We start from the raw sequence: 13,157 nt of genomic DNA on the forward strand, positions 1-13,157 counted from the left end.
TATATATATATATATATATTCATCATGAAGAGAGAACTTACAACATCACAATAGAGATAAATAATTTAGAGAACCAAAACTATGAGGCAAATTTCTCCTTTTAATGGTTATCTTTCCATGTCTAGACTTATGTTGTCTATGACTTGTACTCTAAACATGATTGAGTATTTGTTAGGTATAAAAATTATATTATCTCTTAAGGATAATTGAATATATTTTGACTATAAAAATTAAAGAAATATTATTCATATTTTGCATCTAGTTGAGTTATTGTACAAATCTCATCACAAGAGTTTATATGTCATTTTAGATCTAAAAGAAAAGAAGGAGCACAAATTGATAAAAAACAGTTGAAAATAGTCAAGCCAGGCTCAAAACACCTACGCCTAGCACAAAAGTTGTGTCTAATGCATTTACGCTAAGTGTGGAAGTTGCGCCTAACGTAGTTAACCGCTAGGTTAACTGAAAGGTCGATATCAAGTGAAGAGTTGAACTTTGCGCATGTACCTGTACCCAATGAAACATTGTGTATTTGATATCTCTTACTTTCTATGGTAATTTTGGCTAGAAATGATATGCAAAAGTAAGGGAGAAAGACTAGAGGAGTCAATTTACGCTTATTGTGGAGGCAATTCATTCTCTCATGGGGTGTATTGTTCTATTTTTATCTTTGTTCCAGTTATTATGAAAATGTTAGCTAAACTTCTCTCATGTTGAGATTGAATATAATACAAACTTGATGTATAATACTTTGATTCAGATATATGTTTACTTGTTATGCATTAATTATTATGAGTTATCTATTTTGCCTAATGTTTCCTGACAGATTGACAACCTCTTTGGTATGAATTGTGGTTGGTGAATTGATGAAGAAATTCAGGTTCTAAGAACCTGAAATTAAGAACTTATCTTATTGGTATAAATTCTAGACGTAAATTAGTACTAATTTGTCACATTTGTGCTTGTGTTAATACGATTATTAGACATAGGTTCCTATGAATATTAAATAACTCTCAAATTTGTTAACATAGTTCTAGATGTATATGTATGTTAACAGTCCATAAATTTCATCTTCTTAATGTAGTTGCTAGACATAGAGCTACATTAATAAACTAATATTATAACCAAGATATTGTCGATTAGTACATTTGAGGTGTTGCACTAAAACTCAATCTCGCAAACATAGTTGCTAGACATAGAGGTATGCTTTGTGGATTATATTTCTTCATCTATGACTAAAGTTGCTAGACATAGAACTTTATTTTATGAGCTACTAAACTAACTAAGACACTTATTTTTAATACTATTGAGGTCCCGTTGTTCTGAAAGAATTATTGCTAAATAAATTTGTATTGTTGAATCGAGTGTGTATGGATAGTGAATAGTAAAGTTTAATTCCTATATCTTTATTTCAACATTTGAATCTAATAGCTTAATTCATAATTAGTATAATCAACCAACAAATCAAAGCCCATTTGAAACCAACTTGGAGTAACAATATTTAGTTGAGAGGCTAATATCAAGCAAGTTCTTATAGATACAACAACTTTTTTAAGCTTATTTGCGGCACTCGGCTTGATATTTTCATTGACCAATTTGTGAGTTAGAAAAGTTGTACGAATAATCTCTTTTGTTTATAGAATAGGGCTATATCCTTTGGCAATAAATAATTGGCTATCTATTATTTATTCTCATGAATGTTAAAGTTTAATTATTATGGAAAGTTTATTCATCACTTACTTGCATGCCTACGGTCACCTTTGAGGATGAATAGAGAGATGAACTCAGAGGCTACCAAAACTATAATAATTAGACTTGAGACTTATTCTTATCTTTGGAGAATCAACTGATTACCATAAAATGGTATAAATTGCAAATGATTAGTTCAATTTGAATCCATGGTAAATACACCTACTAACTTAAATATATGGTAGATACACCTACTAACTTAAGTTTTAATAGAAGATAATAAATCATTTAAACATCTATGTAAGTCAAAGGGTTTAGAATTTCTCTCATCTTATCTTCTACCTTATCTTATATTTTATATTTTCCTTATCTCATATATTTATCTTTTATTTTAATTCATCTTTTACTTTATGTATATTTTTTTATTAATTTTATATTTAATCGCGAAGTGATTAAATTAATTAAACAAAAGTAATTAAGAAGTATTTTTCAAATAATCATATATTCCTAATTTTACTATATTTTATATTTCAAATCAAATTAATTAGGAGGTATTTACCAATACCATCTATTCCCAATTGTACTAAACTTTACATTTAAAATTAATTTAGTTGATATCTTTACTTCTTTTATGTTTTTCAATAAACAACGGGCCTAAAAAGCTCAATAAAACAAGTAACTATAGAAGAACTATTATCATCTAGGGAACATTACTAAAATCAGTTAACAAGTTTAAAAGGACATAAAATGAGGGATCACTGGAAAAAAGTGTGAATCCAAATATGTAGAGTGGCCATGACAAGGTAGAAGATCAAATTTGAAATGAAATTTGATTTTTAATTTTTTTCTTGATAAGGAATTTTTTTTATTTAATTAAAAGAATGCCAAAGTTACAAGAATTTAATGGGAGAGTCAAATGTAATCACATATTACAGTTAGTGATAGTCGAAAAGTAAATGACTTTTTATTTATATATTGTCAAATGAGATATGCTATATTTTGACATTTATATTCTAGTTATATAATAATTAAAACAATTAATGGTATAAGTTCCCACCTAAAATTGATTTTTTTTTCATTTTTCTGAATACTTTTAATTTAAATTATACAAAAAAAAAAACTTTATTCCCCCTTTCAGATTATTTCTTATTTAATGTGGAAGAGTAATTATTCTTGGTAATACTTATCATCTCTAGCAGCCACAATTGCACCTCTATTGCTCTTATGAATTTAGAAGAATTATCCTCAAGATATAAATCCAACCAATTTTCCGAAAATGCAAGAAGTGGAAAATGTGTGCCTTCTTTATAAAGAGGGAATATAAAATTAAAATAGGTGATTAATTTAGATAATATATTTTCCTTTTCAGACTAATTTAGATTATAAAAATGAGCGATTAAAACAATATAATATATTTGCTTAGTCTTTTTTATTATTAGGTTGATACGATAAGATTCTTAAACATATACTCCTATATACTCCTAGATTCTTAGACTTCGATTGTATAAAAAGAAATTAAAAAATGGAATAAATTATATTATTATTTTCTTTTATATTTTTTATTTATATTTCCCCATTCTTTACTGTATAATAAAGAATGAAAAAACATATTAAATAAAAAGAGATAAAAATATAAAATAAATAGTAGATGATATACAATGATAATATGAAAAACTCTTATACTATCAGTATATACATATTTTCTCATTTTCTTATTAAATGAATTTCTTACATAAACTAAGTTTTATTTTAGGACATATAATAACATCAAGTTCCCAAAAATATAATATAAAAGATATATGTTTACGGTATAAATTTTTGATGCTATAATTATATTATATATTATTTCCATTTAATTATTATTGACTTTAAAATATATATAATAAAAATGATGGTATATGATGCATTAATTATATATAATTTTTGACAATGAAAATATATAGATTTTACACTAATAAAAAGACAGTATTATGAAATCCGAGCCGAATATCAAATCAAAAAATTTCGTATTAGGTTTAACCCGTTTAAATAAAGTTGTCTATCAGACTGGATGATTTCATATATAATTATATATAAATGTAAAAAAATTATATAATTAATAATTATATCGAAATAACATTTTTTTTTATATTTTTTGGAATGAAGTAAAACAAAACATTAGAATAATGTTCCATTTTTATTTAAATTTTAAGTGAACTCTCTCATTTACTTTCCAAATTAATCTGGTTTAACTGAGTTTAACATAATCGGACCAAAATTTACCCAGTTCAAAATTGTCCAACCCCTTATTTAATTAAGGTTGTGAGCGCAAATTATTTTTAAGTCCAGTCATCAATATTTTAACCCTAAACTTTAAACCAAAAAAAAAAAAAAAAGAAAAGAAGTTTGGTCCGGTCCAATTCTCACATTATTATATAAAAGGTAATCACGGGTCCAGATCCCCTCCATTGTTAGTTTTTTATATTCCACCAGTGATCTTATTATTATTTCATCTTTTACATACCACCCTTAACAATTATTTCATCTTTTACATACCACTATTTCATCTTTTATATACCGCCCTTCTATATTTATATGCTTAATTCACTACTTCCCAAATTTATTTTGGGATTTGATGTAAAAAGAATCATTTATATATGTTATGATTTATAAATGTTCATAAAATATACTTCAATATCTATACCTTCTATTGGGAAAAAATAATAAGCATATAAAATTTTGTTTACTACTTCATTTTTCCCAAAATTTAATACTAATAGAATCCTTGTTTAATGTCTCTAAAAATATTTTAGCCAATATTTTTCTACAAAATCTCTTTTTATTACTTTAGCCTCCCTTAAAAGCATATGCTTATTTTGGCAATAATATAAGAAGGTTCCGTCTTAAATTTTGTTTTATATGTAAATAAAGTTTTATTAGGTTGACGAATATCATATAAAGCCAAACGTTAAATATTGAATTATTGTGAGTAATATTTATTTAAAAGAATAATCATACATTAAAAAAAATATTTCTTGATAGAATAGACAACCTTTGTTAACATCAAAACTAAAATCATTAGTATTTTCTGAACATATACACATGTGTGCATCAAATGTCCTCGTGGCAATATAATTGAAGATTTTGAGAATAATTCTTTTGGTACATTGTTATTAATCTTATAAGACCTGTTGACTAACATTATTTAGAAACATAAACACACTTATTTTTGACTGGTGATTCTCAATTCAATCAGTATATATTAGATTAAATATGGAAAGAGGTCAAACACCAAACTGAAATATGAGAATATGACTCAAATTTATGTCTCTGTTCATGTTTTCTGTTTCACGCAAAAGAAAACCCTCACTCCATATAAGACAATAAGGTCAAGCACCCCAACATCTATTTGCATTAGAATTTAAGAAATACATTAGTAGCATATCCAACATTATTCTTCATGGGAAGATGATTGTGTAATTTTAATCTTCCTTTATCTTCAACTTACATGATTAATGTACAACAATGTATTATCTTTATCTTTTGTAAATTGGTGTATAAATCAAAAACTTTGTATACAACTTTGCTCTACAAAGTTGACCGCTTAATCTCTTTTGTATTGGGTGGGCACCTCTTGTGCTCGTTTTAATACAATTTTCCTTTATCAAAAAAAAAATGTACAACAATGTTTCTTCTGATAACTTTTTTTTGATAAGGAAAAGTTTTATAAATAGGCACAAGGGGATTCATCCAAAACCCTAACAATTTACAAGATTAAGGGCTCAAATCCTACAATATAATCTTTATTTAGAGGAGATATTTATCCAATCATCACTCTATCTCAAGATTAATCTCACCACTAAATCTATAGAAAAGGAGTGAAAGAAAGAAAAAAAGTACAAAGATGAGACATGTTGAATAAATTTTACCCTAACTCTCCCTCACAAAAGGGTGAGTTAGATACTTGTGTGGGGTAGCATGAGTATTTCTAATAACCCTCATCATTCAAAAAAGTAGCATGAGTATTTCTAATAACCCTCATCATTCAAAACAGTAGCATGAGTACATGCATGATGCATCAGCATCACTATTTTTATCACTTTTTTAACAGGTAAAATTTACCATTATTGAACAAAAAAAAATGAAAGTTATAAGGGTGGTTGATGGTAGAGTGTATGAGGTTGAGGGTGAAGTCTCACCCACAACAAAATACTAACATATTAATAACTAATATACTAAAAAGAAAAGTACATCGAACATAGTACACATCTGACATGTGTCCCCCATGTTGGCAACCAATCCTTTTCTTTGCTAGGAATGATGAAAATTGCCTCCGTTGATGACTCATGGTGTTTCACAAATGATGAACATCACTTTCTTTTTTTTTACTGTTTTTAACTAGCTCTTGTTTTTTTAATTAAATTGCAACCGTTGGAATTTTTTACTGGTGTGGTTTACTGTTATTTAGTCAAACTATGAGGAATGATATTATATATAGGGGAAATTAGTTTTACGGATTTGATTTAAATTAAATTTTGATTATAATTTTCTAAAAATATAGGATTTTCTTTTTATACTTTTGTTCATTGGTGCACCTATTTCTATACTTGTATAATTGTATTGATATATTTTGTAAAATTTAATTAGGTTAACACCTCTTATGCTTATTTTTAATATATTTGCTTATTGTTAAAATGGTATAGTCATTAAAGAAATCTTTTTGATTAATAAGAAGTATGAAGGAATGATGAATGAGAAAATGGAAAACTTGAAGAAAGAAAGAGAAAAAATAGAAACTTTATTTCTTATTGATTAAATTAGAAAATGATACAATGATTTTTATATTGAAAACCATTAAAACTAACAACTAATTATCTAACAACTAACTACCTCATCAACAACGCTTTAACACTTATCAAAAATATAGAGTATGTGAAAATTTAGTGAATAAATTGAACATTGATCTTTGGTTGATTTCTTTGTCTGGTGTGATATAATTTGTCACTTGTTCACTAACTTCATAATTTGGATTTAAAGTACTTTAGGAATTGAATAAGAATATATTGCTCTCTACACCATTTAAGGTGTCTCTAGTTAGGGTCCTACATGTGACAGAATCCCTTCTTTCATGCATTGCATTTCAGTGCGTCGTTAAGAATGCATTTTCATTAGATTGATATATATATGCAATTCATACGTTAAAAATTATTTCTTTGTCCTGACAAAGGATTTCAGAATTAACAACTAATTTGGTGGATTTCTGAGGGACCTTTTGGTATGCTAAAAATCTTCATTTTAGAGAACATGGGGACAAAATATTAATGTTGGTGGGTATTATTAGGCTTAGTTAATTAGGTGTGTGGTGTGATCTTTCTGCTAGTGGTTGGAGTAAACTAATTAAAAGAAGCAATGCATGTATACCCAAAAAAAACTATATATTATAATAATGTACAAAGCCAAAAGTGTATAACCCACCATAATCAATCACACTTAATAACACTCTAATTGGTTTTCACATAATATGATACATAATTACATATCTATTCATCTTTCCTTTTCTTTTTCTATAGGCTGATACACATGAAGCTCTTTTACACCCTTTAAGTCTCTTTACAAGTTGGATTTTGACAGAAAAAGAATGAAAAATGAAAGTTTGAGAGCCATAAAATATATTAATGAGATGATTTTCAAATATTCTTTTTCCCTTTTTTCTCAGCCAAAACTTAACTAGGAAAGAGGTTTGTTAACTAAAGGAAAACATACTCTAGTAGATATGACATTGCCATGTATTACACCCACAATCCCTTTTTTTTTTTGCCTAAAAATGTGTTGAGAATGGAGTATGAAATTATAAAGTATCATACAACTTTGAAGAAGGATTTTTTAGCAGGAGGTCTTCCAACTACTCTCATGAGGTTAGCAATCTCAAGAACCCTAGCAACTTTAGTTCCTCTTTTAGCCTCAGCTGATGCTCTCTTTTCTTCTGCTTTCCTACGAGCTTTTGCTACCTGAGTTCCATTATATGAATATTACGTTCATGATTTTATCTCATGAGTTCCATTATATATGTATATGCACTAAGGCACACAAAAAAACATAAAAAAAAAAATTAAAGGGACAACAATATTGTCTCATAATTTATATATACAGTAAAACAATGATGTTTGGTACCTTGTTTTGCATTTTCTCTAGGGCTCTTGCTCTTTTCTCCTCCAGCTTCCTCTAAAAATGTGAGCAAAAATTAGAAAATTGTAATCACTTTGTGTAAAGTAAGTAGTCACATTTGACCCCTATATATCAAAGTTTTGTTTTGCTACCATACTATAAACCTCAAAATTGTGATCAAGTTGTTGTGTACATGCATACTAACAAGAAATATTATATTACTGGAAAATATCTGGTTTTGTATATTTTCCCTGTGGCCTTTAAATCATTTTTAACCTGTGATGATATAGACATTTAACCTATGGTATAATAATATGATCAAGTTCTTAGCCCTGAAATGCATGCAATAATGCAAACAAACCCTATACATACGACCAAGATTCAAACTAACACTACAGTTTGAGAAATAATAATGAAAGCGAACCTAGACTATCCTCTGTTAAGTAACATCAAAAGTTACACGTGCACCCATTTTTACACCTTTTAACGCTTGTACAATTTTCTTCTCAATAAATCTTTTATCTGGTTAACTTATTAATTATTGACTAAAATACTAACTTCTTTTTGGTTTCTCAACAACCAAGGAAAATAATTCCCCACCTTTTTATGTGTATATATAAACCCATCATTAAAAACACTAATAGTGAAAAATAAAACAATCATATATCATGACACTCACTCACTAGCTAACATTATTCATGAATTATTTGATTGGATCAATATGATAAATCAATTTAAGACAGCTGTAACCATCAACTCAATAAGAAGGATGACCAACACAAAAAAGATTACCAAAGACACAAAAGAACATGAAAAGAAAATGATCTAGAGAGATGTTTTCTTAAATAAAACCTTCTTCACATAAAGATAATAAAAAGTTATACTATTTTTACTACATTTTTTTCCTATCTTTATAAGCAAATAGAGTAATCTAATAACAATATGATAAATATATCACATGTTTCCACATAAAGTATAAAAAAAATGTGTGCAAGCATGAATTGTTGTACAAATATATATTGAATATAAAAAATATAAAACTGAGAGTATTAATACACTGAATTTCTTATTCACATATTCTTCACTGATTAATTATGATTATAGCTTTTATTTTACAAAATTATGATCCATCATACAGTATGAATAGATATCTAAAAGTGTCAATAATCCCACAAAAATTGAAAAAAAAATGTTACCTCAATTTTCTTCATAGAGGAAGAAGCCTTCTGAACCTGCTCACTCTCCCACCCATTGATACAAGCATCTTCTCTCTTGAACCTGTTGTTAATCTTAGCAATCTTAGCATTCTGCCATGCTGATATCTTTGCATCAACCTCTTCCTTCTTCACTCTTTGAACTGACACAACTTCTTCACCACTTTGACCTCTTCCACCACCACCACCACCACCACCACCATGCCTCATTGAAGATGGAACTGAGTCAAAAGGGTGATTATCTGTCACAATGGCCAATGGATTAGTTTCTTCCATCAAATCATCTTCACCAATCCTACCCAAGTTATTGTTATCATTGTTGTTGTTGTTGTTATTATTGTTCCTTCCTCCTCCTTCATTTTCATGACCATAATTTGTCATCATAGGACTCATATTGTTATGGTCAATACTTGATCCTGCTATAACCAAAGCACTAAATTCTCTACTCATGCTTGTGAAGTTCTCACTTGAAGCACCACCTTCTGTGCTAGCAATGGACATAGAAGATGACCTATGGTTATGTCTTGTTGGTGGTGGAGGGTGAGTTGGGGTTAAGGCATGGATTTCTCTAATCATTTGTTCATCATCTTGATCATCATCTTGTGCTTCATGGCTAGTGGTGGAACCAGATTGATTATTCAACATGGAAAGGTTGTTGTGCTTTGATGTCAATAAACAATAGTCAATAGTGGAAGAGAGTTTAGTGAAGGAATTTCATTCAAATATAGTAGTTTGTATGTGTGTGTGTTTGTTTTTTTCTTTATGTGGGGTTCTTAATGAATGAAGGGAAATAGAGAGAGAATTATAGACCACACTCATTGAGATGGAAAAAGAGAATTCTGGATCAAAATTCCACACCACTGTAGCTGAAAAGTATGACACTCAAATAAGGTCATGTTAGCTTTTAAATGATAATCTTTTGAAAGCAATTTATATGTTTTTTTTTCTTTTTTAGAAAATAAATTTACATTTACTTGTAAACGTAGAATCGCCTACCATGGTCCACGTCAATATTTAACATGTCAAGATAGTAATTCTATGACATTTAACGATGTTCACATGATGGAAGAACTAGCATGACTAAATGTTGAGACTAAAATATCACTTAAAATTTATAAGGGACTAAATTGGTAACAAAAAAAGATAAGAAAGGTAAATAGATAATTACTCTTGATAAAATTGGAACAATACATAAAAGAGGTAAATCAAAAATCTTATTTGAAAAGACTGTTTAAAATAGTTACTAATATTAATATTAGAATTGTCTTAACAAGTGCCTTAAGACATTGTATAAAGAAACTTACATTGAAAAATTAAGTCAAATATATAAAAACATCCATTTTTTTAGAAAAAAAATTCATTTTCTCTTTTTTACAACAATACCCGCAAAATACTTATTAAAGTCTCTCATAAATTAAACATATATATCATGTATATTAAATACAGGTGCCATATGAGACAGGTTTAAAACACACCCTCGTATATTAGGGCAAATTAGATACTTCATGAAATAGAGTGAGAGAGCCAAGCTTAGTTTGGTAAGAAAATGGTAAGAACTATCCTTAGAGAGGACACCTCAACGATGCAGATTAAAAGTAGTTGAAAGTCTTGAAATATTTATTAGGAACTTCTCAATTAAGTATTTGTTGGTAGGGCACAATATAATTATATTAATTTTAATTTGTTTTGTTGTGAACAGCTTTTGTCCACGTTCATACGCAATTAGTATATCCAAACCTGCTTTATCACTTTATGGCAATTGCGTTATCAACTTAAGTGATTATACTCTAGTTTACACGGGTGTACTCTACTTCAAATTTTCTAGCCAGTGAAAGTGATTGAATGTAATTAAGCATTAGCTTGTTTTTTATTATTATTGTGAGGGTGGATGATTTGGTTTGCACTTTTTGTCATAATCATATCGAATCTATTGACCACCTATTTATATCTTGTGACTTTGTTTCAAGTATTTGGAGAGGTTTTTATTCTTGGTTACAAATCTATGTGATAAATCCTTCGTCAACTCTAGACTCCTTCAAGCTTCATGAGGCCCTTCGCGGTGGAAGATGTGTAAAAGTGTGGAGAATGCTTTGGTTTGCTGTGGTTTGGTCTGTGTGGCTTATGAGAAATGAAGCGATTTTTTTGGACAAGACTCCAAGTTATGTGCATCTATTTGATCTAATTCAAACTAGATCTTGGATTTGGTTCTTTTCTTTTGTTTCTATTAATGTATTATCTTTATCTTTGCAAATTGGTGTATAAATCTAAAACTTTGTATACAACTTTGCTCTACAAAGTTGACCGCTTGATCTCTTTTGTATTTGGTGGGCATCCCTTGCGCTCGTTTTAATACAATTTTCCTTTATCAAAATTTTTTTTTTTGGAAGTTTGAATTCAATTATTAGTATAATATTTAAAATGATGTTGATTCAATATGAGGTGAATAGTAAAATGATGTTGATTCAAATTGTTCATAATTCATAGATCGTTGTTGCATAGTAAGCATATGAATTTACTAATAAATGTATATTGCTTATTTTCATTTTTGGAAAATAAAAGTTGAGGGAAGAAAATGTTTTCTGTTTTGGAAGATTATGAAATATTCCACTAGACTAAAAACGTCAAATGATATCCATTTTTAATTTACTAATAAAAACCATAGGTAGAAAAAATAAATTCAAACTATTAATATCCCACTAGTACAATAACTTGAATATCAATCAACAATATTAGCACAAATTTATTTGAATTCATCTTCAAAGTTAAACACATATATGATATATAGATCATCATCTACCCTTTGTAAATTAAGATTTTTAGGTCAAGAACAATGAGGCATATATTACCATTCAAACAAAGATATTTTATTCTCATTATTATATATCGATTTTTTATAGCTGATGAGAAACAATCAATTTATTAAAAAATAAATTAACCATTAAAGAACAAGTCATTAATGATAAGGTAGTTGTCTCTTATCGATGATAAAGAAAGTGATACAAATTAGTGGATACGAAATATTTATATTGGTAGCTATCAAATTATATTAGAATGCAAGTGGAATGAACACAAAAGTGTTAATGTGCATCTTGTAAGATTATGCCAACATTTCTTTTATCAAACATTTTTTTTTCTTAGGCCAATAAGTGGCTGCAGTTTCATTATAACTAAAAAAAACTTATCCGTGATTACTGTGATTTATATTAAAAATGGAATATACGTGACACAAATGCTGTAAATTAACATTAACATAAAATGTTTATGTTATAGTGTTATATACATATATAACTAAGCATCTGTTTGATATATATATTCTATTTTTAGATTATAATTATAAACGGTTAGATTTTAATCTATGAAATTATAAATTGAAAAAATAAATTAATCCATAAAATTGAATAATTTTTCTTGATTTATAAACTTCTTTCATAAAACATGTTTGCATTGTTAGCCAAAACTCTGAACTGTATTAAGTATTTGTATAAATGGAAGGTGGAAGCCATAAGAAAGTGATTTTTCCTATTAAGTTAATTTACTTGTGCTTTTGGCTAGAATTTCTGAGTGGCCCAGCTTAATATTATAGCTCGAAATAGACTACTCAGATTTGACACACCAACCTGAGTTGATATTCCACATGTGGCAATAATTCATGGGAGGCCCCTCGATTTAACTATTTTATGTTGGATATGATATTTATTGAATGATAGTGTAAAAAATGAAATAATAAAAGCATCATATATTATTTATATATTAATTATAAAAATAATATAATGAACTGTGTAGATAATATATTTAAAAAACATAAGATTGGCATCTCTTTTATGTTTCCTTCATGCAATTGCTGACATCACAATATTGAACCATCTCTGATTACACCACGTGTACGGTTCTACAAAGGCATCAATTCCTACTTCAATTCCTAATGATTGTATAATTTACTTTGCAAAATGCTACCCCGCCTCATCTACAACCAAATAAATATCCGGACAACTAACGTGAATAATATTTTATTGACAAGCATTAATGTTAGGTATTAGTGACCTAAGAACACTTAAAAATGGTTGAATAAGTGTAGCGGTTATTAATTTTTGTTTCTTGTACCAAAACCCA

General features: G+C 28.2%; 1 protein-coding gene across 2 annotated transcripts; it reads right to left on the reverse strand.

The window, feature by feature from the left end:
• Positions 7,472-9,868, reverse strand: LOC109333763 (remorin). Of its 2 annotated transcripts, XM_019569330.1 has the most exons (4): positions 9,248-9,868; positions 9,030-9,217; positions 7,840-7,890; positions 7,472-7,676 (listed from the first exon to the last, which is right to left on the reverse strand). In XM_019569330.1, exons 1-4 carry the CDS (start codon positions 9,690-9,692, stop codon positions 7,527-7,529), a joined length of 834 nt encoding a protein of 277 aa, XP_019424875.1. In that variant the 5' UTR covers positions 9,693-9,868; the 3' UTR covers positions 7,472-7,526. The 2 variants fall into 2 exon arrangements, with proteins under 2 accessions (XP_019424875.1, XP_019424874.1); XM_019569329.1 differs by having other exon boundaries at positions 9,030-9,866.

The sequence above is a fragment of the Lupinus angustifolius genome, chromosome LG19 (assembly GCF_001865875.1).
Source record: "Lupinus angustifolius cultivar Tanjil chromosome LG19, LupAngTanjil_v1.0, whole genome shotgun sequence".
NCBI lineage: Eukaryota > Viridiplantae > Streptophyta > Magnoliopsida > Fabales > Fabaceae > Lupinus > Lupinus angustifolius.

Bases quoted from the DNA above. Each gene is read 5' to 3' on its own strand.
- LOC109333763 (XM_019569329.1), bottom strand. From the start codon at position 9,692: ATGTTGAATAATCAATCTGGTTCCACCACTAGCCATGAAGCACAAGAT. The intron at 7,891-9,029 runs GTAACATTTTTT...TCACATTTTTAG, and splicing joins CCTCTATGAAGAAAATTGAG to AGGAAGCTGGAGGAGAAAAG. The intron at 7,677-7,839 runs GTACCAAACATC...AATGGAACTCAG, and splicing joins TAGAGAAAATGCAAAACAAG to GTAGCAAAAGCTCGTAGGAA.